General features: G+C 40.4%; 2 protein-coding genes and 1 long non-coding RNA gene across 6 annotated transcripts in view; 2 read left to right on the forward strand and 1 right to left on the reverse strand.

Moving 5' to 3' along the window:
* The window catches only part of LOC146494947 (solute carrier family 41 member 1-like), a 43,282-nt gene extending 38,525 nt beyond the window's left edge, over nt 1–4,757 (forward strand). The window contains exons 8-10 of the mRNA XM_085147022.1: nt 847–981; nt 1,560–1,708; nt 3,766–4,757. Coding sequence (XP_085003148.1) covers nt 847–981; nt 1,560–1,708; nt 3,766–3,939 — 458 coding nt within the window. The 3' untranslated portion in view covers nt 3,940–4,757. The remainder of the gene's footprint in view (nt 1–846; nt 982–1,559; nt 1,709–3,765) is intronic.
* LOC146494945 (uncharacterized) overlaps nt 1–27,856 on the forward strand; it is a 181,406-nt gene that overhangs the window by 113,773 nt on the left and 39,777 nt on the right. The gene's annotated exons all lie outside the window — the stretch shown is intronic.
* On the reverse strand, nt 8,630–26,677 carry LOC146494949 (carbohydrate sulfotransferase 11-like). 4 transcript variants are annotated; one of them, XM_085147025.1, is made up of 4 exons: nt 26,170–26,677; nt 12,128–12,207; nt 11,575–11,736; nt 8,630–11,456 (listed from the first exon to the last, which is right to left on the reverse strand). In XM_085147025.1, the coding sequence occupies exons 1-4, from the start codon at nt 26,264–26,266 to the stop codon at nt 10,776–10,778; spliced, it is 1,020 nt and encodes a 339-aa protein (XP_085003151.1). In that variant the 5' UTR covers nt 26,267–26,677; the 3' UTR covers nt 8,630–10,775. The 4 variants fall into 4 exon arrangements, with proteins under 4 accessions (XP_085003151.1, XP_085003149.1, XP_085003152.1 ...); XM_085147023.1 differs by having other exon boundaries at nt 11,575–11,739; XM_085147026.1 differs by having other exon boundaries at nt 12,128–12,204; nt 26,170–26,676.

The following is a 27,856-nucleotide window of genomic DNA, read 5'->3' on the forward strand; positions in this document are numbered from 1 at the left end:
CTAATGATGCACAGCCAATGTGCTGGCACAGCTCATAGGGCCTTGAATAACCACAGATCCTCCCTGTCACTGTTTCTCATTTTTTCTGCCCATCCTCTGGCTGTTTCATAAATCGTCCGCTCTTTACGCCACGCTGATAATTTCTAAATTTCCCATCTGGTTTAAATTTCCTATTCTGGCTTGCAAAATATCCTAATGGCAACTGTGCCTCTTTTTTTTTGTTTGGTTTTGTTTTTTGTGGGGCTAAGTACTTGGAAGGGTGCTTGACATAACAGAGTTAGTCACAGATATCACTGTCAACACCAGATGAAAATGGACTGTGAAAAGCAGCGGGATCTGCAAAAGCTGTCCCTGATTGTGTCGAAATACGACTTTGAAGAGGCAAACAAATTCATTTCACCCAGAATCTTATCTTCCAGTTTGATTGTGTAACCCACCTGGAGCACATTAGAAATCAGAAAATGGCTCATCAAACAGTTCACGGTCAACCAGTATTGACACAATATTCCACGTGCATGTGCGACTAGTCTCCACACTTGGCAGTGTTCTTTTGTACTCATCTCTCTTATGTTTCAGTTACTGTGACTCGAGTGGTCAGGCTTTAGCGTTGCTCTGGCTCGCGTCTCTCTGCAGACCCTGTCCGGATCACAGCTGTGCCAAGAGTGTGTCATTATTTGGCCTAATTTGTGTGCCGGCAGCAATAAATGAGATTAAGTGTCACTTAAGCTGTGTTTACTGTCTTTTGTGGGAGAGAACTTTGATAATCACCCTGTAGTTTCTCTTGCTTTGTTTACATCATCTTTGACTCAGCTCGTTCATCCTCTTGCCTTCTCTTCCCATGCATAGGAGTGGGTGGCAACTTGGTAGCCATCCAGGCCAGCAGGATCTCTACCTATCTGCACTTTTGGAGCATCCCAGGGGTGCTACCCTACAAGATGAGGCAGCACTGGCCCAATCCCTGCATCACCTTCTTCTCCTCAGGTAATGCTGCCATGCGGTGGAAGCTCTCTAAACCAGAAATTTAAACGATTTAAGGAAACTGACTTTTAACAGGCGTTGGTAAAAAACAAATTCTACTAATGAGGGGCTGGGATAAAGCATTCTAGACACACAATCAGCCCACCCCAACCTGCCTGAACCCCAGGAAGAGCCAGCCTCTTCACGAAATCCAAACCCAAGAGCTACAGCCCCAGGGCCACCCAACAGGCCCCGCCACACCATAGTTTTAAACTCACTGTCTCACCACCATCATCGTCATTTTCAGCCAGAGACAAACGGCCAGCTCGTGTGAATGTGGGACTAGCTGACTGCAAATAAGACTTCCAAATATGCTGATGTCAATCAGAGTCTGCAGAATGTGTAAAAAGTCAGCTGTTGATGTCAGATTAACTATAAGTGGTGACAATATTGACAATGTGGAGCTTGTAAAATAACTCAGATTATGTTATATCATACAATCACAGTAAAGTTTAGACTAGAAGTTGGAGTCAAAAGATTGGTGATACAGATCAGTGGTTGATAACAAAAGGCACTATTTTCTTACATTTTCTGTCTCCCAGGGGTCAACTCAAAGTCAGCACGGGTGCTGCTGATGCTCGTTATACCCGGTCACCTGGTCTTCCTTTACGCCATCTCTCTGCTACAAGGAGAGGAGGCACCTATCACCATAGCCTTCACTGTCTGCTACCTGTGTGCTGCTTTGGTACAGGTGCGCTGATTCAGCCCCATGCCACATACACTGTAAGAAATCATTTGGGTTTTCCTGTTGATGGTAGCCAACACTGAGTGGTTTCTCATGAACTCGTTGGCTCTCAGCTGACCCTCAAGTTTCCAATGACAGTCTGACAGAGACTGTGAAAACCAGTCATCAGAAGGTACATTATAGACTTAGACTTTGTACAGTCTGATCAAAATGGCCGCAACCACCTGTTACCAAAGTGTAAAATGACCTGTACCAGGTGTGTGTTTGAGCAGCTCACTGGGATAAAGAGTTGCTCCAGGATAGAGCAGAATGTACACCACAATCCCCAGCATAGCATCATCTATCATGTGTTTGAAAAGTCTGTGTTACTGAACAGAATTCTGTGTTTTGTCCTTTGATACCAAGTCGATAATAGTTTGGCACTCTCGGTAATCTCCCGGAGGTTCCAGATGTCAGATTTCCTAACAGCCCAAGCCCAGGAAAGTTGATTCCATTTCTAGAAAGCTTCATAGGACACTGCCACGGATCACTGATTTTTCAGCTGATAATCAAATACTTAAAACAATCAATATAGACCATGTAACCATTTAACCATCACTTTTAGATATACATTCTAATCATCTGCTCCAACTATTCATCCACTAGATTTTATTTTTTTCTCACCAACAGCTGTTTTTTCTTTCTTTCTTTTTTATAAACAACTGTTAGAAAGCTGTTTACTTTTAGTTGTTTTAAACCACTTATCTTATCTTATTTATTTAAAGTCAGCTCTACTTCTACCACTTTAGGCATTAGTCATATCGGCCTAGAGACTGGTTGAAAACCCCGTCGCTCCCTCAGGTCGGTTTCAGGGGAAAATGCACGTTCTCCGACCGACTGGTGCGTGATCACCCGAGGTTGCTAGTTCAAATCTGTCTCAGAGAGTGTGGTGCACCAAAAATGTCCTGTTGCTTACTTTGGTCACTAGCACATTGCTGCGGTCGCCCAGTGTGCACGCTTGTAAATGCCGCACGTGTTTAGATGCCAGACAGTTGGTAACTAATCACAGAATGATACTGAAACTTTCATTCACTATAAAAGTTAGAGCTGCGTCTTAAGCTGCATCTGAACTAGAAGCAAAGTGCCAAACAGAGACCACAGACGGAGAATGACATTGGGCAACTAAAAGGAACTACGCATGACATAAGCATTAGTGATGGGAAGTGATCAGGACCCAGGATACATTTTTCACAAGTTCCAGGGAAGCACTGATTGGCATATAACTTGATAATAAATGGTTTAGAGGACCACCTAGGCAACTGGATCACTAACTGATTATTCAGTTACTTTCTGTTCCAGCAGTTGATGATGTGCATTTAAAAATCTCATATGTTTAGTAATTACCTCAAACCATTGTTTTTGTCCAACAGCTTAAGCTAACATTTAACACTTAAGCCATTGTTTATTAGCTTGAATTGTTTCAACAGTTTGCCCTTGCCTTTTTACTTTTCCTGAATCTTAATAATGTTACAGTTACTATTTAAATCATTTGCTTTACTTTTCGCTGACATTTCCTGATTTCTACCAGTCCATTTCTTTTAGGGACAGATTTAACCATACTTTTATACTATACTTTTAACTATTAGCCATTTTTACAACTTACCCATAACCTTTAGAAAAGTCTAAGAGCTTGGAAAGAAAAGCCTCTGGACTTCTTTAAATTCTTCAAGACACTTTTCTTTCCAAGCTCCTTAGACTGACCTGGATGACTGAGAACCTTCACAGACAACCTTTAGAAAACTATTCAAATTCCCCATCATTTTATTTTCAGTTGCTAAATATTACTATACTGTTACAACAGGTCTTTCAGTTTCGACAGTTGGGCCATTACATTCACCAACTTTATTCATTTAGCCATACTTTCAACCGCCCATCTTTTCCTTTTAGCTGCTTAAATCATGTATATCATTAGATTATTTGTCCATTACTGGCAGCTAATAGTTAGAAACGAAGCTAACTTTACAAGTACTCTAACGTTTGATGCTAATTTTGACACTCACAGCCCAGTTGTCTTCTCTCTTCAGGTGGCTATCCTCCTTTATGTTGCTGACCTAATTGTCCGTTTGATGTGGAGACGGAGTCTGGACCCTGACAACTTCTCCATCCCGTACCTGACTGCCCTGGGAGACCTGCTCGGCACTGGTTTCCTGGCTCTCTGTTTCCGCTGCGTGTCAGTGGTTCAAAGCCTGGGTCTATAAACTGATTTTTTTTTCCATTAAGAACTGAACTCTTAGCCTGCCACCATCATATTGAACCCGATTTTGTTGCATTAACAAAAATGCTTTTGATTGGACAATAAAGCATTTTTGGATCTTTCCCACTGCGCCTGAGAAATCCGTATTTGTCACAAATTCAAACCTTTACACTGATGGGAGGTACAGCACTGGTGACATCCACCCATTTACATCCATCCATCTGGATAGGTTATTCTGCTTGGACACATCCACTTTAAGCCTAGCAACCAATCAATCTTTTTTTTTTTTTTTTGCCTAGCCAAAATGATGTCCTTCATTTTGAATTAATGTTGACTGTAATTCCTCTGTTTCTTGGTCCTTATGTGGTTACCCTGCGTGGAATATGTAGCAACTTATCATAGTGGCATGATGGCAAGATTTTGTTTTGTCTTTTTAAATCTAAGGGATAGAACAGACTTAAAGCAGCCCGTGTTTGGGTGCACTGCACTATGCATTGATTTTGGAGGATAGAGAGGATGATATATGTCACCGTATAAATGACGTATGTCATACACTCAGCAGTCCCCAACCCCCGGGCCACCGACTGGAATTGTTCGGCACAGGCCACGTGAGTTGAGGCTCAGGTGTGAAATGTATCGTTAACTCAGTGTCCCTGGGTCTTTTTCCATGTTTTAATTGTGAGACTTATGTTCAAAGAAATATTTATGCGTTACCATAGCGACCAGAGAGCATTAAGGGGCAGAGAGGAGGATGTTACTCTCAATGTTGTTGGCCCATTTCAGGAGGATGCTTCTAATAAAGTTACACAATTACACAGTGAATTCGCGTTTATTATTATATTTACAAAAGACCACGTTTTTTATCTTGGTCATATTATTTTATTTTGTTGTATTTATCCGCGACACCTTAAAGGCCGATCCGTGAAAACATTGTCTGACACTAAACTGGTCCGTGGCACCAAAAAGGTTGGGGACTGCTGCACTAACTGGAATATAAAATAATGGGGAATGTTCTCATGATAACCTTCTTATCTTTATCATAATCCACAGAATGTACTTTACAAGGATTCTAACAACCAAAATAGACACCAGTCTTTGTGCGGATTTATAATGTTGAGATACTGAGACAGATGGACGGACAGAAATAATAACTGTTAAATGTTTGACATCTGTAAATGAATTTTTTTCTCTTGTCCACAATGCACAGCGCTCTCCTGAATATCTAATGTTCAGATTATGTAGAGCTTTTTGTTGGACATTCACTAGATAAATGTACAGTATCGTTAGCGTGCACATTAGGTCAATAAGCTAATGATTACGAGAAAGGAGATTGTTGTTCAGATTTCCCATCATACTAGAAATTGTTAAAAATGTGTTTCTAAACACACGAAGTGTGAAAATGTGTGTGCACCTCTCACCTTGTGCGTCACGATCTCAATGTTCAGAAAGCGTTCTGCAATATTTTGATAGTTGTGAACTTTGTGCTGCCACTTGATGATTTTAAAAAACCAGACAGCTGCCTCTGGAATTCTCTCGCTACTTGATATTACATCCCTTTAATGGAGGGTCAACAAAGCCTTACTATTCATAGTGATGTTTTTCAGAACCAGAAGACCTCATCATTACAGCAGTGAGTGCATACTTATTTTGTCTGTTATGGAAAGTCTTTGCACATATTGGACTTTAAGGTTTTAGCTCAGCTCTTGACCAAATCCAACTCTTACCTTTAACCCCAGTTCTTGGTCATAGTCTGTCTTGATATCCTTGATTTTCTTTGTCTTGTTTTAAAATCCCAAAATAGTAGAGTTCAGAAATATCCCACTCTTGTGGACACATTTAATCCACGCTGGTATAATTTGCATCTGGTGTCACATTCTGCCTGTGTTCACTGTGCCCTTTTTTAATTCACGTAACAGTTAAAGTCATGTTTTAGCTGCTTTATATTCAGACTTTACACATTCAAGTGTTCAATAAAACACAAAGGATAGAATCGGTAAAACTTCATGACAGCATTTGGGTGACTAAATCCGACTGGCCCAAACTATGTCCTTGTCTTTCTGTTTGAGTTTACATGATGTTTCCAAATAACACGGAAACACGAATGTGTGTGTACATGCACTCATTAAACACAAGGAGAGTTTCTCATTTTTCACGTGCATGCACTTTTCGAGTAAACCTCAGACATAAATGCGTTTCTGTCAACAACCTGTCTTCTCAGTAAACATTTATGTGAGGTACTGCAGTGTTGATAGGTCTTTGCTAAAAGCTTTTATTGTAACACTGTTAAGCACTAGATGCATAAGAACAATAGACGTGTACTACTTGAATTCCAGGTTAGTCATCTGAGATTAGTGTATTAACTGTGATACTGTGAGATTTAGACCACAGCTAAGATTGTGTTGTACCAGCACACAAGTGAGTCGTAACCAGTGTTGGTGAAGGGGCTGGATGATACAATTTAAAATTTGTCATTCACATAACAATTAAGGTTAATATGACAGTTTTAGGAAATTAGTTATTTAGACTATTATGATTGTTTGACTGTGGATTGTCTGCTGTTTGAATTTTTGATAGTGATCCAAATTAGACGCACATTTAATTTAAAACTGTTAAAAGGAAAAGTTTAGTGTTTTAATAAATTATTATTTTCAACTGCCATTTCTAAAAATGCAAGTAACTAAATTACTCTGAGTAAAATAGTTGGATAAGAAGGCCAATAAATGGATGTTGCTGGTAAAGCCAGAGTTGTTGTAGTAGACCCCCCGCTTCATTCATGTTCACATGGACGACATATAAAATTATGTTCTTGTAGTATACCGTAGGTGGCGTGATGTCTGCCAGGTTATAACAAATTAGAGGGTATTTGCATTGGGCCTCACTTGAGGGTCACCCTGTAACTACAAAATGTTCTGATCCAAAGTGGAGTCTCGCATACCTGCAGACCACTACACCAAATGGTTAAAAGAGAACAATCACAGATAAAAACATGGGAACATTACTTGAGCATTTAATTTGGTAATTTTATCAACATGGACCCAAGTTCTAGTGATGGCAATAACTTGTTCACAGTGCTGCCTTTTATCCCAGTTAAATACTTAAACTGTAAAATGGAAAAAACTAACTATTTATCTATGTCAAAGGCAATCACTGTAATATGAACTTTAAATAGTGAAATACTCTGTACCTTAAAACTAGCATAACTTTATGCTAGTATAGCTCCCTATTGAGCTATACTTATATGTATAGCTCAATAGAGCTATATGTGTAAGGTATAGAATAAGTTTAACTGGCTTAGGTAAGCTAGCACCTGCTAATTACAGCTAAACCTTTAAAATGAAGCAATGGTAGCAGTTTAGCTAATTGTCAAAGATAGCTAAATACTTGTTTGCTTTAAACTTTAGAGTGATAACTATTTATCTTAGCACTAACATAACCTAAGGCCCTAGTCGCACAGTCTGCAACCATCTGGCAACAACCAAACGTGTATTCTCTGATCAGTTGTGAATTGCTGTGAGAAGTCACTGTGACGTTGCTTGCTCAGCTCATTTCATACGGGCCTAGAGACCAGTCAGTAACTGGCAGTGTGCATTCGACTGGCAACTGGTTTCTCTGTATTGTGTGCAGTCTCTAGCATGAAAATGATTGCAGAAAGATATATGGTACTGCACCAAAAACCTCCTTGAAATTGCTTTAGTCACTAGCAGATTGCTGCGGTCTTCAGCAAATTGTCCAGAAGATGCTGACTTTTAAAAACTATTCGACAGGTGGTAGTGAAACTGGGAAGACAGGGTTGTCCACTAGTCTCTAGGCTTGTGTGAGTGAGGCCTAAAAATCTACAAGCTATAAACAATGAAAACAAACATTAACTCCTAATTCAATACCTGCTAGCTATTAGCTCAACTTAGCTCACTGCTAAATGGCTTTTAATTGAGTGTGGTCAGTCTTTGCATCTAGCTTTTTGCAAGAAAGCAAACATCTATTTTATTTCTTTGTTTAGTGTATCATCCAGCCCTATTGGACAGTATGGAGTGCAAATGGAACAAAAACATCTGACTGCAAACTTGCACTGTGTTTTATTAGTAGTCTGAAGTTGCCTTGAAAGCAAAAATGTCAACCATGTTGTAACTAAAATCTCGTCTACAAGCATCTCAATGTTTAAAAAAAACAATCTGTATTTAAATGATGCAACAGTTCTTTGTCTTTTGCTTTACCTTTGTCAGAGCTTGTACTGTACTTCAGTGTTGACACTGCCACGTTATGACGTTAGGGCCTTTTTAAAGCGCCTTTATTTTCTAGCTGTGTTCAGTTCTTCAAGCTTCCATACCTACACTGTGCTGTCTTATGTGTCTGGAGATTAAAGCAAAATTGTTGATGAGTGTTAATGTGACTTTGTGGCTATGAACAGTTCTATTTTAATAAAAAACTAACAGACTAATTTCCGATTGTCTGTGGCATTATCATACAAATAAGAAAAAAAAAAGTCCTGCTACTCCAGCATGTGTATGGTTTTTAAAGTTTGGGGCAGTTTTACTATTCCTACTGCTGAAAGTGTAAAGAATGCACGAACAGTGATTTTTGCACGAGTTGCAAAAAAAACACACAAAATACAGTTTCTGCACAGCTGTGTTCAAATGGCGTTCAACTATAGGACAACTGTCATAATAATAAAGCAGACACACACAGTGCTGTCATTGTGGGTTTTTTTTTTTTTTTTTAAACTTCAAGGTAACCAGTCATTCACTATCACATCAGCAAGTGCACTACAGTTATCAGATTCACAGCTTGGTGTCACAAGTGCATGAGAGATTCTTTCAGATTGTGCTCTGTTTGCCGTTTCACAATGACTCACCATGACAAAGATCTGACTCAAAGAACATTTCTACAGAAAATGGTTTCTTTGGCTAGCTGTGTCCCACACAGCAGCGTCAGGGCATCTGAGATGAAAACTTAGCAGATTCTAAATTAAAAGGTGAAACATACATTTTGTGCAGTAGATCATAAAACAGAAGAAAAAAATAAAGTGTGTAATCAGGTTGCAGCTTCTTACAAATTACGACTTAAATTACAAACTGCTATGCAGGAAAGCATTGGAAAGGAACACCCTGTAATCCATGGCTGGAATAGAAAAATAAAATATGGCACAAAATTAAGGCTTGAATAAAGACACAGCTTTTAACACGTACTAATATTGCACTTTTCAAAGCGTAATTACAGGAAAATAATAAGAAAGGTTGGCACGTGTCTGACTAAATTAAACATACTTTATAAAAGAAACAGAAGGATGTGCAGATAAGAATAAACAGCCAAAGCTTCAGTGTACACTGAGCAAACCGTGGGTGTGTTTTTTATGGAAACGTTCGTGTCTGTTGTTTTGAGATCATGTCTCAAATATCTTCAAAGACTAAGTAATCCCAGCTCTTAATCTTGATAAACTGTGTAGCACTGAGATATTCAGATTATTGTAAGGAATCAAAGCACTATTTGGTTTGATTTCAGTTTATTCGTCTAAGAGAGATCCAAATCTCTTATCTTGTGCCCAATTATTGTTGGTTAAAGGCACCTTGAAATGCCTTTGGGAGTTATTTTTAAAGCATAATCTAATCTTCCTATAATTTAAGTGGATGCTGGGATATAAAAAGATATGTATGATACAAACTGTCTCTCACTTATGGTGCTTGCAAGGAAATATCTGAGGTAATATGAATTTTAAACAAGTTATTTTTATCTTTGGCAAATATTTCAAGTCCATCTTAAATGCATATTTTGTCTTCAAAGAGTTAATGAAGGTCAAACAGTGTATTGATCATATTTACTGAACGAGGCCTGTTTGGTGACCGTAGTTGGATTAAACCTTGGTGTGCTTGCCTACAGCCCAACAAGGGGAGCTCTGACCAGGGCTAGTCCTGGGCTGGACGCAGCCCTGACCACAGCTATGTGGTTGTTTGTTCAGCCTACCTGCTCAGAGCTAAATACAGGCACACGATAGATGAGGGACAGCAACACACTTTTACTGGAATGAGGGAGCGTCTACGACTGGAAATCACTCTGGGATCTGTGGGAGCCGGTGTGAACGAGAGCTGCGAGATTTGTGCAGTTTTAAAGCAGGAGGCTGATGTGGTACGCTCTGACGGTTTTCTGTTATAGCATCGGTTAATGTGCAAAAGCTGACACGGCAAAAAGATATTGACTCTGAAAGAGAAAAGCTTTTTGTTCTTTAAGAAAAGAAAATCATTTCCTCTGGGGAAAAAAATGAGCCCGACATCCTTGCTTTCCAAAACAATAAATACTGACATAAATAAAGGCCTTCCTAAGAGACGGTAACACTGTGCTCAGTTTCACAGTCAGCACATTTACCTGTGAGAAGAGAACCTGCTCCTCTCAAGTTTCATTTCTGGCTCACTACCTCTCAGAAGATGCAAAAACAAAGAAAAGAAATCTGTAGTGAGAGCTGCAGAAAAATGCTGATGAGGCACATTTCACCAGCTCTACAACACTCAAACTAAAGTCAAAGCAAGGCTTTCTAAATTTGATGAAGCAAAACTTTGGCAAGAAATTGCAACAAACACAAAAAGGATCTGTTTGTAAAGAGATTATGTGTCACCTGCAGTCTGCTGTGCTAAAGACAAACTCCATCCTCACTCAGTAGATCACAGCACACACACCATCTGTCTTCTTCTTAGGCAGTTTTTAGTTTCACTTACTGAAACCAGAAAATCCAGTCACTCTCCATAGCCATTAACTGTTTTCCTTGGAGAGTCCCAGTGTCAAGTCTCTGCTTGTGGTGGACCACTCCGAGGCAGAGAGCGACACAAAAGTGCCTGAAAGGACAAGTGATGCTCATCAAGTCCTGAGATACTCTGGTGTGGAATAGTTGAAGAGCATGAAGTCCATGCGATATAGGTTGAACAGTTTTTTCTGATAGAAAGGACTGATGTGCTTAAAGTAACGCCCCGCCATGTGGCCATCTGTCCTGGTCGTCTTGCCGGACGTTGGAAATTGAAGCGTCCCCTCCACTCCGGCCAATCTGAGCACGGCCTGAGCATCGGGCTCCAGAGTCTCGTATTTCCCCACCACGTCGTAGTGGATCAGGCAGGGGTGGCAGAGGGAGTGCACCCGTTCCCAGTGCTCGTTGAAAGGTTCCTCCCGTTGCGTCCGAGGGTCCACAAGATACTGGACAAACTCAGGGAAAGTCACATCATCTCCTTTCTCGAGGGCTTCTGGCTTGGCGTTGGGCCTGTGCCGGCGGATGATTTTAGTTCCGTAGCGTTTGTGGAAGGCAGTGTTGTATCTGCGCGTGAATTTGTTTCTGTAGGCTGACACCAGCCGCTCAAAGGGCTCCCGCACAAATATGAACTTGAGGTAGCTGCGAAGGCGCTGGTTGATCTCCGTGACCGAGAACTCCGAAAGCGTGCGGAGGTTACCTGCGACGTGGGCCTCATTAGCGGGGATGGCGAGGGGGTCGGTGTAGCGGCCGTCGCTGGTGAGGACCATGAGGACACGCTTCCAGTTAGTGCAGGCTACCTGCAAGTCAGAAAAGGAAACACCTGTGAAATAAAAACATGCACCTGTCTCCCTCTATCATCATCCACTCTCACATTCTCTCAAACCTCTTTCATTTCATCTGTACGTGCTTACCAACCTTGGGTACATAGCAGTAAATAAGGCCGTGCATGTCGTCAACAATGAGGTGTTTGAGATCCTCGGGCGAGAGCACGCGGCGCTTCCTCGTGTGGCTCAGACATGCCTGCTCCAGCAGCTCCCTGCGGCCTTGGAGGGACTTGTGAGCTGCCAACAGCTCCAGCTGCTTGTGATGAGGACGATGCAGAGAGAAAGAGAGGCACAAACAACTTTCAACAAAAGCCTTTTAAAAACTGCTGAAGTTCAGCTGTCAGTACAGAGTTTAACTCCTTCAAGGATTTTTGAATGTTTGAATGTTAATAAGCAGCTTGATACAAATTTAAAGTGTTTTAACTAAATGCAGCATCTCGTCAGAGACTGGAAGCCTGAGCCTAAGTGTTCATTTTGCATTATGTTTAATGCTACAGTGTGTTAAGTACTGAGCTTTAGATGTTGCAGTTAGTACAGTCTGTACAGTGAAAGTGAAACTGGCTACCTACTAGCTGTAGCCCTCAAGTCACACTATGTGTGTGCGATTGTGTGTGTGGTGGGACAATATGTGGCATTGCTCTCACCTGGTCTCCATTATAAAGTGTCTGCAGCGGACTTGTCCTGCTTTTCCCTGGTCTGGTGACAGCCTTCAAACCAGCTTCTGCTTTTAAACAACAAACGTGTTTTACTAAAATGGACACTGAAACCTCTGAGACGTGAAGTGGACAAAACTGATCATCTCGCTGATCACATACTCCACATAAAACGAGCGCCTCTGCTCCCAGGTCTGAAAAGTGACAGTAATACAGTGGTGCCTTAAACCTGCACTAAATAATATTCAGCACTGGGGAAACTCATTTGGGTGCAAAACAAAGAATGACTGTGTAGAAGTGTATGTGGAAACAACCTGTGAAAGCTCTCTTTTGGGTGATCTGAGTAAAGTATTTCCTGACTGAATTTTAATGGAGGATGTTCATTTCTGCCTCTGCAGAGTCACAAAGGAGGACAAAGCAGTGAGCGCTTCAAAGCATTAACGGCTATGAGTACTGAAAAGTGCGTTAATGTTGCTTAACACTCCCCAAGGCTGTGGTCTCTCCTAGCTCCACCACGCAACAAAAATTGTCCAAATAAGCAATGAAGCCTAGAAAAAATGCCAAAGCCTTTGATTATAAACTCCAAACTCACCATACACCGCTCTGATAAATGCACTGGAACGAACCCAATCCATGAAGGTCCTGCCCCATAACCCACAGGACCCGCTCTGCACCACAGGACACCTCCAGAGGTCCTGCATTCATTCTGATGGATCAGAGTTGTTCTGCAGCAAGTCTGCTGCATGGTGTGTCATATATCCACTACCACTGATTTAAGTGTAACCACTTCACTGTTATTTTTTCAAAATTCAGTCTGCATGTAGGTGACTAATGAGAAACAGTGTCTCATACATTTGCACAAGTTTAAATTTCGCCGTAAAGATGTCCAAATGGAGTTACAGACAGAGCCAACTTTCCAGCCATCTGCTGGTCCCGTTCAGTCATGACGTGATCTCCCACCATTCATTTATACTGTAGATTCTATAAAACTCCAACACCTACATTATTAACACATCTCTTTCAGCCTCTCTTTGCTTTAAGAAGACCTTTACCTGCTCACAAACACACACAACAGTTAGCTGTGGACGCGAATGATGTTAGGCTGAACTGGACGATCTGCGAGAGTCTAGATACTTGTGCCCTTCCTCCTTCTTCAGCCTCTGTAAACACATCTGTCTTCTTCTTCCATTCCTCTATGCCACCCTCCACACACCCCTCCCTGCAAACACAGTGTTAGTGTTTAGGTCTGCAGCTAATGGCACTAAAGTGAGAACAGAAATTTGTTTTGCACATGTGGCTAAATGATGCAGAGGGCTGCTTTATATCAGGCACAACGCCAGAGTAAGACAGAGGTAAGTAGATGTGGGAAGTGTGCTTTATGCAGTTTAGCATTTTGGGGGGAGGGGTGTCTCCATACCATCATATGGAAAGAATATTAAGCAGCAAGGTGAATGGCTATGCTGTAAGTATGGAATCCAGATGGAGACGGAGGCCATTTCCCTCCTACTGTGTCTCTTCTTTTCTGCTGAACTACATCAAACAAATAAAATCGAACCCCTGCTGTTCTAAAATATTTAAAAACCCATCAGCTGTGCATTCTGGTCTGACAAAAACACTGTCACATGTTCCAGATTGACACGAAGCTGTAAATCATAACTGCTTCCTTCCATTTTGAGGAAGAAGCAAACACAAAAAGGAGAACAAATGGTGACAGAGCAAATGTGTAATGTGCACTCACACAACAAGAAGACGGCGTATCTCAAGTCAAGGCAGGCAGAGGCTGTGGGGACACAACCTCTGCCTGGGCCACAGCCTCTCTGCGTGAGCTCACATGAACCATCAAAATCCTCCACTTCCTCTGGGTAATCTGTGCCACATCATCAGCAACACGCACAGATAGACATCAAGTCTTCCTGGACTCACTGGATACATAACGAAAATCCACACAAGGCCAAAAAAAAGAACATGTCCTTTCTAATATGATTTTGTCTAAACCAGTAAAGATGTTTTTTGTCAGCACTCAGGCTAAAAGTCACACTAACTGCAAAGTGGCATCCTGTAGATGTGAAACACTAAGGCATAGGTGTCAAACTCTGGCCCGCCTAATTACATTTGGCCCGCGAAGCCATACCAAATTACTATTAGAGCTGGCCTACTGGTATTATATAGCTAATATATATATTGTTTAGTATTAAGCTTTGCTTGTTCCATATTCAGTTTTTCAGCAAAACGTGTTTGAGTCCATAAGAAAAGATTCATTCTTATATCTGGAGGAATAAATATATTTCAATAAATATTAACGTTAGCCCGCGACTTTTTCCAGTTTTGAATTTTGGCCCACCGTGTATTTGAGTTTGACACCCCTGCACTAAGGCTTTAAAATAAGACGGCAACTTCGAGAGATTTCTAATTAAAATACATGAGGCATGTGAGCTCTCAGTCTACAGCACAGGTCCACAATTATTAAGCAGACAAGCCTTTAGCAAACCCAGGACACTTCCTCAGGAAGCTGGAAAGTAGGTCAAGAGACACTTGTGGAGGGTTTGTTAATAGTTTACTGTCTGTTTTGAGCATAAACGCTACATGGACATGAAATGTTTGGGTTTTCTATCCATGCCAAAGTCACGAGGAAAGCTCAGGAAATAGCAAATATAGACCACAATCTAATGTCAACAACTGGATCATCAGCTCCGCTCAAAACATGACACAAGTGTCTGAGGAGATGCACTCAGTGAGACTGAAAGCAGGGAAAGGGGAAACTAGCATGGCCATAAATGGCAGTAGTATGCAATAGGCACTCTCAAGCCTACACTCTGTTGCTGACACAGACACAGTCACTGTCTGATGATGAAATTTATGTCACACAAGCCCAAGTGGACTCGTGGATGTGGAAACTAAAAACCCACTTCACACTGTGCTCAAGTGAGACAACAGCAAATAACTCAGTTAAATAATGTTAATGTGTGTTTTATTATTTCAATAAAACACACATGACCTTTTTATATCACCTTTTTTAGATCACCTTTTTATAATAATTTTGTATTTATTTAAAAATATTAGGCAATCAACATTCAGTGGACTCTGACGCTGCCATACACACACCTGAATGATTACTGGTCTCAGAGCAAGGAGCATAGCTATTATAATTTAACACTGGTATTAGATCACTGCTCACATATCTACTCAGAAAAACACACTTAGCAGATATCCACAGTCAAGGTATCACTATCATGGCAGAACTGGAAATGTCAGATATTTGAATATCAAATTATAAAACTTTTAGCTGGGCTACAGGCTGTGAGTCAGTCAGTCAGTGTTGAATGTTTAAAGAGCTACTCGATGGATAATCGTGACATGTTGTATAAATCATTGTGGATCCCATAAAACTATTCACCAGCCTGTCAAACACAGGACTCGGGCTGTTATTTATTTCCTCTTCGTGCCAAGGACGCATTTGTTTCTTGATTCTTTTTCTATTATTAAGACAGACTCTTAATATTCACTGACTGCCAAATTGATGTGAACAGATAAGCCCCGGTCACTGCTATCTCTGCAGCCAAAAAATATCATTTCCCTCAATACATTAGTTTGTTTTTGTGGTTTGCAGCTGATAAGCACAGTTGCAATATCTAAGTCAAGTTTGTAGTCAACAAGACACATACTTTACTTGCATTACTTCTAAATATGGGTGTATACGGTCCAGTGGTGTGTATTACCAATACAAATGGCTCTAAATCGTTCAATCACAAATTCCTCTATCAGGCCAACTTTTCTGATATTTTATAATACATCACATGACCACGAATACATCTGTGGTTACTATGCTCTGATCATTGTGAAGCTTAGTTTCTTTTTTTCTTTTTTTATGTGTATGTGTGTGTAGAGTGTTCTATCACATCCACCAGAAAACCACCACTTCCTCTCATATCAGGAAGTGACAACATACCCATAGCTGAAGAGGAGCAAAAGAGGCCCCAGTCTCATTACATGCAAAAAGCCCTTGTGGGACTTGGAATAACAGCTGTTTTGTCCCCACTCTACAAAGGCAAATCACAGCCCTGCTTTACTGGCAAAGAAGCTGCTTCCCCTTTTGGAAGCCTCTTCACCTCTATGATCATAATGCATACAAGGCACAGAAAATTATGCTGCATCACTTGTACTGCATGGGTGTATAATTCAGCTTAATTGCACTTCAAAAGAAGGCCTATCTTTATTAGTTTCCATGAGCTGTAAGAAAGGGGAAATGTATTTTATGTGAAGTAAATAAAAGTCTGCCTCACCAGCAGCTGACAAAGGCAAAGCAGACTACAGCATTATCAAGACTAACGTGTCACCAGGCAGAGCCCGATTCACGGTGTCACAACATTCATGTGCTACAGACTGCAGATGTTGGTGATTACACAAACTAGATCTGGTAGTTTTACAATAAGTAACACTAGCGAGCTGGCAGCCGCTTTCCATTTTACTTTTATTCTTCTTACTTTTACTTGCACACCTCTTACAAACATTCAGCAGATGCACTGACTAACCAGTTCCTATAAGTCATCACATCCTTTTTCACCTGAAAAACCTGAAAAATCTAATGTCAGACTTGAGGTTCGCTTGAAATTTATCTTCTCTGAAACAACATGTAGCATGTAATGAACTGATCTATCTGAGACATCACTGCAGCTAACAGTCTGTCGATGCATCTGTCTTTATTGTTTCTACACCTCTGCCCATCTGTGTTTCGGCACAGTTCACTCAAAAGTCTTTTTTACGTTCAGGTAATTTCAGTGAAACCTCACATCGTTCGACATCCAACTCCAGCAACCGTCAGCTCGGCTTTGTCAGTATTCTTACACAAGAAGAAGCTGAACACGTCTGATTCATAATTACAGAGCAGCACAGTTGTGTAAAACATGTCAGATAAAGTGAGGCATACTTCAGTACGGCTCCAGTTTGAACTAATTTTCTGTCTCCTGGTGCAACTGTTGACAAAATGTTCAGACGCTAAGATGACAATGTGTTTTTTATGCACTCGAACAGTTCATAAAAAGCACAATTTAAGGTTTGGGTACATGCACTGCTGCCACAAACAGAATCCAATCCTGTGTGAACCTCTGCAATATCACCAGTGCACTCCGGTCTCTTACACAGATCTAAATGTTACAAACACATCAGCGCTAAAAAGCTAAAAACATGGCACCAATGCTATTTTTGCAGTTTAAGCTGACTATAAATAACTTCATCTTTATGTACTTAAGGCACTAGCCTTATTAACCATATTAACACCTTTTACATTACAATACTAACACAGTACAAACTGCCAACAGGTGTAGCACATGGTGTGATGTCCTCTCTAATGAGCTGTTGGCTCTGTTGGAGACCTTAAAGACATCACTTGTTGCGTCACAGCAGCTGCACTGTTATCAGTGTCAGTGGCTAGTGATAAGTGGCGGTGTGCACACATGGTGTGCACACATGCAAATGAAGAGTGTACTTAGTTTATTGGATTAAGCTACATGTATGAATAGATATGCACAGGTTGTGTCTGTATATGTATTTAATGACAAAGGTTTACAGTGGGTGTCTACAATATGTTTAGGTGAAAAACAATCCCCAAAGTCTGTGATGGGTGAGATGACAGAGTGGGCCCTGATGATGCTGTTTAGAGCTTTGATGAGGAATCCATCACTGTCACAAGACCCAGAGAGGATTCGGCCTGTGTGGAGCATCAATGATGGCTGTCAAAACAGCCTTCAAAACTCTGTCATTCATGGCTGACAGTTTGCTTTTTCACATTCGGTGAATTCAGTTTCCTGTGTGTGGTGGCAGCTATAACAGTCCACTCCAGACTTAAAACGTAAATCAGAACAGCTCATATTGTTCAGATGCCACGGGCACATCACTGTTGAGCAGACAGTTTGCTATTGTCTCCCATAGCTAGGGAACACAGACACAGAGGCTTTACCACCCTACAGCAGGCAAAGTTGCATACAGCTGTCAAGCAAATGAAGTGGAATAAAACTGGCAAGGGTCAACGCAGAGCAAACAGCATCGTGAGCGGAGAAAATATTCATGTTCAGAAATGATGATTCTAGCAAATCCCATGACAAAAAAATCAAAACCCTATATTAACTATGGCAGGACGACTGACTTGGCCACACAAAATGATGCTTTGCATCTTTTAATTGGACCAAACTGTAAATTTTACGCTGATGAAAGAAAATGGTTTCCTGTGTCAAACTGAAAGCACAAAACCTTTTAAATTAGCGCAGCCACAGAAGCAGTTCAAAGCACTTTTAAAGGTGACACATGTACTCGGGGTTTGACAACACACACGTTTAGATGCTCAAAGGACACTCGCATAGTGACACTGAGGCAGCTCAGCTGGGTCAGAGCAGCCACATGAAAGAAGAACGAGTGACAAAAGATTCAATTCTGTTTTTGTACAAACAGTGATGTGTTTGATCAAAAAGACCGGGTGGAAACAGGTTACGTCAGGGAAATTTCAACAGTGTCACAAATCTTTTTGTTTGACTTTTGGGGGAGAGCTAACAGTAAAATATAAGTGGGAATGGTAATGTTGCTTCTGGAACCAATCAAACCAATTTACTGTTCACACTTTAAAGTGGAATGATGAATATAGACTTCCTCTGCCTAACAGATCTTGGTGAGATTGCTCACTGAGTGATATTCCAGACCGTGTATGTTAGCACAAGTATTTCAAATTCAATTCTGGATTCAACAGGGAGTCAATGAAGAGAAGAAATATGAGATATATGATCTCTTTCTACTCCCTGTCCGTACTCTCATTGCTCCATTCTGGATCAACTGAAGGCTTTTTCAGAAACTTTTAGACCAACCTGATAACAATAGCAAAGTAATGAATGTAGGAACAAGCATCACTCTGAGTGAGGATGTTTCTAAAAGTGACCCCAAGGTTCCTCACAGTTTTACTAAAGGCCAACCCAATGCAATCTAGAGTAAGTATCTTAAATGTTGCTTATTTTCTTTAAAAATTATATCATATTCAATTTTGTGTCCCTTCATATTAATCACCTGGTTGTCCAAGCATCCCCCTGCAGTGTTTGCATGGACACTGTATGTTGCCGATCTAAACTGCCTGACCATAGTTCACTGCTGATCGAAAATTAGACACACAATATATTCATTGATGTCAAAGGGTCAGTCATAACATATCACTAAGTCTCTTGTAATATACATCTCGATCTCATTTCAGTCAAATTCCTAACTAAGTGAGCATTTAAAGGCGTAACACATGACATGACTTGGATAAATGAGTTCATAAGACCACTCTGGACAGGACTTTGTGTTACTTTCTTAAACTCCAAACCGAGGGTGTTGTTTTAGGAAGTCAGACAATAGAACCACAACAATTATATGCACCATGCTTCCTGTCGCTGCTGGGACTACTGTACTGTACTTTCTTGAGTCATGTGGTTGGAACACAGTTGGAAATAAGTCTTTAGGTTGACAAACACAGGACAGAGCACTGGAGGAGCAGTCGGCAGCAGCACATGTGCTAATCTTTGGGCTGCTGCATACTGGTTCATCAGGAGTGTGAGCAAGACAAAAGACAAAATGACAACCGAAAATGTGAACGAAAACTCTAGCCATAGTGTTATCAAACATTACACCCCAGCGGACACAACCCAGGGCTCAAAAGGAACCTGATGAGGACTTTGAGTGTTTAGATAATGTACAAGTCACACAACTGACCCATGCATGAGTGTCACCGCCCACTTCACTGAGACTATAGTGCCTTTCATGAGCCCTCAGTAGATTCTCCCATGGAGAATTCAGCAAATATGTCACTTTGGTTTATGTTCACCTTATGGAAATTGTTCTGAGGATACTGCAGAAAATTATCAATGTTTTTTAATTTGTGGGATTATTTCCCAACAATTTAAAACAGTTTTTGTAATAATTGTTAAGTTTTTGTTAAGTAAAGTTTTTGCCAGAATTTGCCAGAATTTAGATTTTAGTTCATTATACGTACCCATGGTATTTATTTAAATTTTCTTGTCCTGTGTTATAGTACATTTATCATGTTCAACTTCTGATAGAAAATATTTAAACCAAGATTCACCTTATATTTTCCTAATCCCACTTAGGAGTCAAAAATGAAGCTTCAGGTTTGTCAGATGTAGTGATTTTAGTGATTCAATCTTCATCATGATACAAATGTATAGTACTGACTGAAATGGCAAAAAAAAAATGATGACTTTTATCCATATCGCTCAGACCTGCCAATAATCTTGTATGCAGCTGTAGAGATCAAGTATTATTTTTGTACTGGGATGGCAAAGTGTTACAGAATTCAAGAGGCTGTGAGTGTGACAAAAACACCACAGTGAAGCAACACCAACCACACACAACTGTCCACACTGATTACCCAATCCTTCACCAACAGTCACACTCTATTATTGGAAGTGATTTCCACTGCAGCTAAGACCTGGTTACTCCCACAAGGACGTCTGTCACTTGTAAGTCTTGGTTTTATTAGGGCACCATCCAGATCCAGCTTTGGTTTTATATGATAACCTTGGCTTAAATGGTAAATGGCCTGTATTTATATAGCGCTTTACTAGTCCCTAAGGACCCCAAAGCGCTTTACATATCCAGTCATCCACCCATTCACACACTGGTGATGGCAAGCTACATTGTAGCCACAGCCACCCTGGGGCGCACTGACAGAGGCAAGGCTGCCGGACAGTGGCGTCACCGGGCCCTCTGACCACCACCAGTAGGCAACGGGTGAAGTGTCTTGCCCAAGGACACAACGACCGAGACTGTCCAAGCCGGGGCTCGAACCGGCAACCTTCCAATTACAAGGCGAACTCCCAACTCTTGAGCCACAATCGCCCCCTTAAATGATACAAATGTATCTGCCTTTTGCTGTAATAAATGAATCAGTCTTTTGTGTGTAAGGCAGCATCAGACTCGACTTAAAAATTAATAAAACTAACTTAATAAAACTAGAAAAGCAAATAAATCAGACAGCATCAATTACTGGAACTTGAATTTATTAATAAGATAATAAATGACAAAAGGACAACAACAAATATATTACAAATAGTCTTTTCGCAACTCTGTTAGACTGGCTGCCTTTTACTTTCATTTTCTTTTTTCATCTTGTTTTTTTTCTTTGTTCTGAGTACACCTCATTTCACCTCTCCTCTCACACATGCCACATGTGGAGGGGACCTCACAGAGACAGATGTAGTGAAACAATGTTAGTTAAGTTGGTGGCAACAGTTTATGTAAGCAAACTAAAAACCTGCAAACAAACAACATAAGAATAGTGAGACCATCAAGATCAAGCATCATTATCAGAACTCATTTGATCTTAGTTTTTGGTTAAATTAAACACTTCAGCAAACAGAACCTGGTGATCAAGTCAGAGAGAAATTCTTCCAAAATGAAGCTTTGCTGTTAGCTTCCTACAGGCTAAGACAACTCCCCTAATTTAGGCACGCTGCTGCTGATGGGTGCTGCTGTGCTCCATCTGATCATCTTGTCACTAGCCGATGGGGCTGGGCCATATCATACCGTTCACGGTAATACCGGTGAATAATGTTGGGCAACAATAAGAAAATTAAATATTGCGATAGAATATGGGTAAAACGCGCATGCGCAGTGCCTTTGTTTTCAAACGCACACGGCGGAAAAAGCATGGCGGCGACGGAGAATGAGAAGGGCGAAAGTGGATCGTTGAATGAAACGGATGAACCAGAATTGGTTTGTAAAAATGCTGCAACTTCAGTGGTGTGGAACTGGTTTAGCTTTCGTCCGTCAGATACACAACAAAGCACTATTTTTGGTAGAGCGTGCAAGCAGGCCATCGTTATTACCGTGTTTTTTGGAAAATACGGCACACTTAAAATCAATTCTTTGATTTTTCTGAAAATCGACAGTGCCCCTTATAATCCCGTGTGCCTTATGTATGAATTCTGGTTGTGTTTACTGACCTCGAAACGATTTTATGTCGTACACGGCGCTCGAAAATCTGTCAAATGTTTTAGTACGACTTTGCAAAGCTACGAAGCCGCACCGCTTGATGGATTGTTGGAGCATTACGGCTATTGTAAACAGGCAGTGTTGCCAACTCCTCAGTAAGGAAAATCGCTATTGGTTGTCCTGAAAGTCGCTAGAAGTCGCTAAATGACGTCATCACCTAATTTGCATAATTGGTCATGCTAATGTAATTGTAACCTACGCTGCTAGAGAGAGAAATAACATCGTGGATGAGACATAAAGTGAGCAAAAAACGTCCTAAATGCATTTAGAATTTATTTAGAACTACAAATTAAATTTCTTTTAGCAATTATTGTTTTTTGTAATGTCTTTCACGTCTTTTTTTAGCGACTTTTTTTTAGAAAAAAACTCGCTAGGGGGTCTGAAAACTCGCTAAATATAGCGACAAAGTCGCTAAGTTGGCAACACTGTAAACAGAAGCCTTGCGGAGTGATACGTACTGTGCTTCAACATAATATTGCCGTATTGTGTGTGTATAATCTCTTTTTAAGTTTTGTGGATATTATACATGTTTATGCTGAGGATATGTCGGCCAATTTCCACTGGAAATGCCTTTTGGTTAAACTGTCAGCGAGGAATTTGCATTTGCACTGTTAAATTTTTATATAACTTTAATGCACATAAAAAACAGCTGCTTGTTTAAGTGAAAATACATTGATTGGTTTTTTTTGTACTAATAAAGTTGTGGATTGTAAAGTATTTTGTCTAGTGTCAATTATATTGTCAGTTATATCGTTATCGCAAATTTTCAAATGTATATCGTGATAAATATTTTTGGTCATATCGCCCTGCTCTACTAGCCGATCACATTGTTGTCACTGATATCACAATCAGATGGGGACATCCAGATGTCAAATACAAGAAAGACTATCTAAGACTAAGTATCTCATCAAAATGTGTGTTAAATGCTCCTGGTGTGTAAATGCATTTCCTGTGGCTATGGTCCAGAATTTTGTTTAGAACCAGCTGAAAACAAGTTGAAAGTCTATAATCATATACCATTATCGTTATCATATACCATTACAACTAAAAACTATAATCTATATAATAATCAATGGCATATTGTAAAGAAAAAGCACCTGCATTGTATTTTACACAGCTGTTGCAAATATCCCAAATACTTTAATAAAAGTGACCCCAAGGTTCCTCACAGCCGCTCCTGCGGCGACTAGGCTGTTTCGTCTTTGCCGAAAGCACAGCATTGCAAACAAGAGCAGAACTTTAAGAATCAATCTCACCAGTAACAATCTGATACCGATGACGACTTGGTGTCTATAAAATCGATATTTGGATCGATCCACCTACCACTAGTGTAAAATGTAATAACACATCTAAATAGTTTTTTTGACTGGAGAAGAAGAGCATTATAGACAAGTTACAAATGAACCTTTGATGAATTATGGAATTAGTAATATTAAAACGAAGAAGCTTTAAAAAAATAAAATAAAACATATTGCATACTGTAAAAGGCTGAACCGCTCACTACCTGCATTTTAAAATTGACGTCATAGCTGGCTACAACAAAATAATAAATAAATTCAAAGAAATTATTGTAAAAACAGAAGAGTTAAAGTTTATCATTTTGTCCACATCTCCCGGCATCCAGCGTTCACACTGCTCAACCTCAGTTTTCAGCTCTTTACATCCTCAGCTCTGCTCTTCAAACCTGAAACCATCTGATTCTACTGCTCTATTCTCAATTTCACTCTTTATTTGCTCGGATTAGTTCTCCACACTCAGAACTCTATTGCTCCCAAACAGCCAAGTAGTGTTTCAGCTAGGGTTTAAACCTGGTACCAGGCACTTTGTTAGTAGTGCTCAACTGGGGATCCAAGTGATCTGAGCAGATATGAAAATGTGACGTCAACAGAATGCGTGCCACTGATTAGCTAGTCTCAATCAATGATTAAAGTCAGTGATGATGAGAGCATGTCCTTCACAAAAATCAGTCTGACAAAAAGCCATCAATGAGCAGCAGGTACCATCACCTCGACGTCCTCCATTGTTGTGGCATTTGTGTCACATACAAATAACATCACTGGTATTTTGACCATGTTGCTATAACAACAACACACACACACACATTAGGTGGTACTTGATTGTAATGGAAAATGTTGAGTTGAGCTGCATTAGGTCAAGCCGAGAAGGTACCAGTGGAAAAGCCCTTATATGGAACTAACCTTAATTTTTAACAGGGACACGCTGTACACTGAAAGGGAGAGCAAGAACATACTCAAACAAAAAAACAACTATACACAGACAAGGAACTGAAATGGAAACCAGCACAAAGATAAAACTATTAACTGATCTGTCAGAAATCACGGGGATGATCCAGGACACCATGACACACGACTTTATGGTCAGTGTAACTGCACCAAAGCCACAATGGAAATCCCATTAACTGTCTGTAACATTTGTGTTGATCATCACATTTTCAGGTCTTAAATACATTTTTTTCTCTACTTAAGCATCTGCAGGAAAAACAGTTCTTTAAGGTTACTCATCACAAAATCCTTCGTGACACCAGGGCTTATGGAACAAGTTCTGGATAGAACTGACATATGGAAAAATGCAATACCTTATGAATATCTATTCATAAATAATATAAGGGAGTAGGCTGAAAAGTATCTAAAGATGCTAAAGATTGTGCCCTGTTTCATTTCAGAACAATTTAAAGGAGAGCAGAAGCTAGGAAAGGAGAAAAAAAGTAAATTAAACAACGCTTGGAACTCGTTTTTTAAATTCACGCTAAGTAGATGTTCTGCTGACATCGAGTTAATTAGTCTTCTTTATTGTGGCTCCAACCTGCTTTTTTTAGCGGGTTCTAATGCAGCCAAGCCTCAATGGGTCAACCAGTAAGGGTATATAATCTGTAGATGGAAGGGGGAGGTCAATGAAAGTGCTTTAGTGTGCAGCTTGTGGAGTTGGCAACATGTGGTCTGTGTGTCTGTTACCGAAAGCTATAAAATGTGATTTCAAGTTTTTTTTGTTTTTTGTTTCAGGTGTGTGTTTTATGATATTCAGGGGGGGTGCATGTGATTATTTCTCTTGCAATTTCCTTAATATGTGCAGTGTTACCCTGAATACTGTTCAACAAAAACAAAAAACAAAAAAACCCCACACCTACTGATGGAAAATCTTCTTGCACAAAAATATCGCTTACAGCTGATTTGTCTGGTTTTTGTGCTCTGCTGCTTTTTCTCTCCTTGACAAACCAATTTAAATATTTGTTCTTCCTCTTCTCTAAGCGCATGTGCTGCTTCACTTCAGTATGCATGGCAAGGCACAAATCCATCATCTGGACATCTCTTTCACCCCCTACTCCTCACCCTGGAGGTCTGCAGTCCTTTTTCTCTGTGCTGCCCAGCAAACAAAGGCAGAGGAGAGTAGAGGTAAAAGGAGGAGAGGAGGGTCACGGTGGAGGAATATGTATGTGTATATGTATGTGTATGTGTGTGTATGTGTGTGTGTGTGTGTATGTGTGTATGTGTGTGTGTGTGTGTATGTGTGTGTGTGTGGGGGGGGGGGGGGGGGGGCTACCACCTTTTCCATGTGAGCTGATTCACGCTTCATTATGCCACCGTTAAAACTTCACAGTTTTGCAAAATTTCCTGCCAAGGATGCAGACTCTAGCAAGACCAAAAAGCACGAAGAGCTTTATAACTTGTATTTTCCCCGCTATTAATTAGTCATTCGCTTGCCCTAACCCTAAATCCAGTGTGTGTGCCTAATTATCTGTAGTTTCTTTCACTCGTTACACCAGCGTGTATTTTCCACGACAGCGAATGAGAAGAAGAGCTAGCTTAGCTAACGTCAATAAAGTGCAGACCCTCTGCTTTCTCCTTCCTTGTGATAACCACACAATATATCGAACACAGTTTTATTTGCCATTGTTAAATACATTTGAAAAATGTTCGTTAAATAGTACCCGAATAGCGTGAGTGTAGCACTGTTTCCCCAGTGAGTGGAATATATATGTGTGGGCTTACCTGGTTTAGTGATGCTCTGAAAGTACAGCACGAGAACGAACAGCGAGCCGAGGCACGTCGCCAGAAACAGGCGTCCTCCCCGAGGCATCTTCATCATGAAGCCCGGCTCTGCTGACGGAGCCTCCGACCCCACGTCGCTGCCTCTACGCAGTTCATGCGAGACCGCCCGATGGCAGATACGAGACACTTGAAAGCGATATGGACCTAATCATTAATTACGGGAAGCAAACGCCCAACCAGAGAGAAACAACAGCGCAGCAATAAAGCCGTTAATTGTAACGTCACGGGTATAAATCCACTTCGCTCTGGTCGCTACTTTAAAAAAACAACAACAACAACAACTATATTAATTATAATGGCACTTTAGATAACACTGGAAATAATGTCATGTTGATATTACAGTCCCCCCAAAAGTTGTTAACAGCCCCGTTTCTTCTTAGCTCTATTTGCTACCCCCGCCTGTGGTGTGTAGAGTTTGTCGAAGCTACACAAACTTCTCCTCCGCCAAACTGGAGACCGGGCACCCTTGCCATGACGTCACACCCCCTTCTCCTCACTCTCCCACATCAATGCTGCATTCAGGGACAACAGGACAATTTGTTCATGATGGGTTTTTTTGAGTTAATGTAATGTAGTTATACTTGTCCCAGTATTGTGTATTGTATGAAAAGGAAGAAGTGTCATCCCACTGTTGTAAAAAAAAAAAAAAAAAGGCAGGCAGGCAGAAAAAAGTACAGTCGCATTAAACTTTATATACTTTTTTTAATTAGCAGAATGTTTCTATTGGGCTTACGACCAGCATTTGAAGGCAACATCGCACTACAGCCATGGCATGTCCTGTCTTTGACTACAACTAGTGTATAAATGGCAACAGTTCAATGAAGTATTTGGATAAAACAAGTAAAGCTTCAATGGGCTTTTTAGCAAAATAAAAAATCACTAAACTTACATAAATAAAAGAATACGTAAATGCTCAGATTTAATAAACATACAAAACAGATAGTGAAGAGGCTGAGTTGTATTTTGCCATCACTTCACCAGGAATAACAACTCATGTATTAAAAATACATGGAATACATTAATGTGTTATTAACTTCCTTGTAATTATTTCTTTTTTTTTAATCCTCTTCTTAAACCTCAAGATTTGAATATCTAGAGTTCCGTAAATTGCAATTTTTGCACCAGTTTTTTTTCACACTCTAGTTAAACTTCCCTTCTGAACATACACATACTTTTTTAACTGTCAGGCCTCGAGAAAATTACTGAGTTCTAGTAATGCTTCAAATGTCATGTACAGTGTGTTGAGTGTTACAAGTTTTACAGGGGATATATTTTAAGTTAGTTACCTAGAGAATGGAGATAAAATAATCAAAAGAGAAAATAGAAACTGGGCTTGAGTCCACTAAACAAAACAGATTTTTATCAAAAGCATCCCTACAGAATGCTCATTTTCATTCCTGAACAAGATAAAAGGCCGATGTACACAAAAAATGAGCACAGCAGTGTACCTTAGTAGTCCAAACAGCACACATCTATGGCAGGACCCACCCCGAACAAAGGCTAAAGACGTGGCAGACACTGAGGCAGTGAGGAGGTGCCAGGTCGGTGTGTGAGCAGTATAACCACTCGTGCTGCCACATTTGAGAATGGTGTAATTACCCACATGCCCATCATTAGGCCTACAATG

The sequence above is a fragment of the Neolamprologus multifasciatus genome, chromosome 20 (assembly GCF_963576455.1).
Source record: "Neolamprologus multifasciatus chromosome 20, fNeoMul1.2, whole genome shotgun sequence".
Lineage (NCBI taxonomy): Eukaryota > Metazoa > Chordata > Actinopteri > Cichliformes > Cichlidae > Neolamprologus > Neolamprologus multifasciatus.

Excerpts from the sequence above, each read along its gene's own strand:
- LOC146494949 (XM_085147023.1), bottom strand. The coding sequence starts at position 26,266 with ATGATGAAGATGCCTCGGGGAGGACGCCTGTTTCTGGCGACGTGCCTC. Across the intron at positions 12,208-26,169 it reads TCAGAGCATCACTAAACCAG|CAGAAGCTGGTTTGAAGGCT; the intron begins GTAAGCCCACAC and ends GTTGTTTAAAAG. Across the intron at positions 11,457-11,574 it reads TTTACTGCTATGTACCCAAG|GTAGCCTGCACTAACTGGAA; the intron begins GTTGGTAAGCAC and ends TCTGACTTGCAG.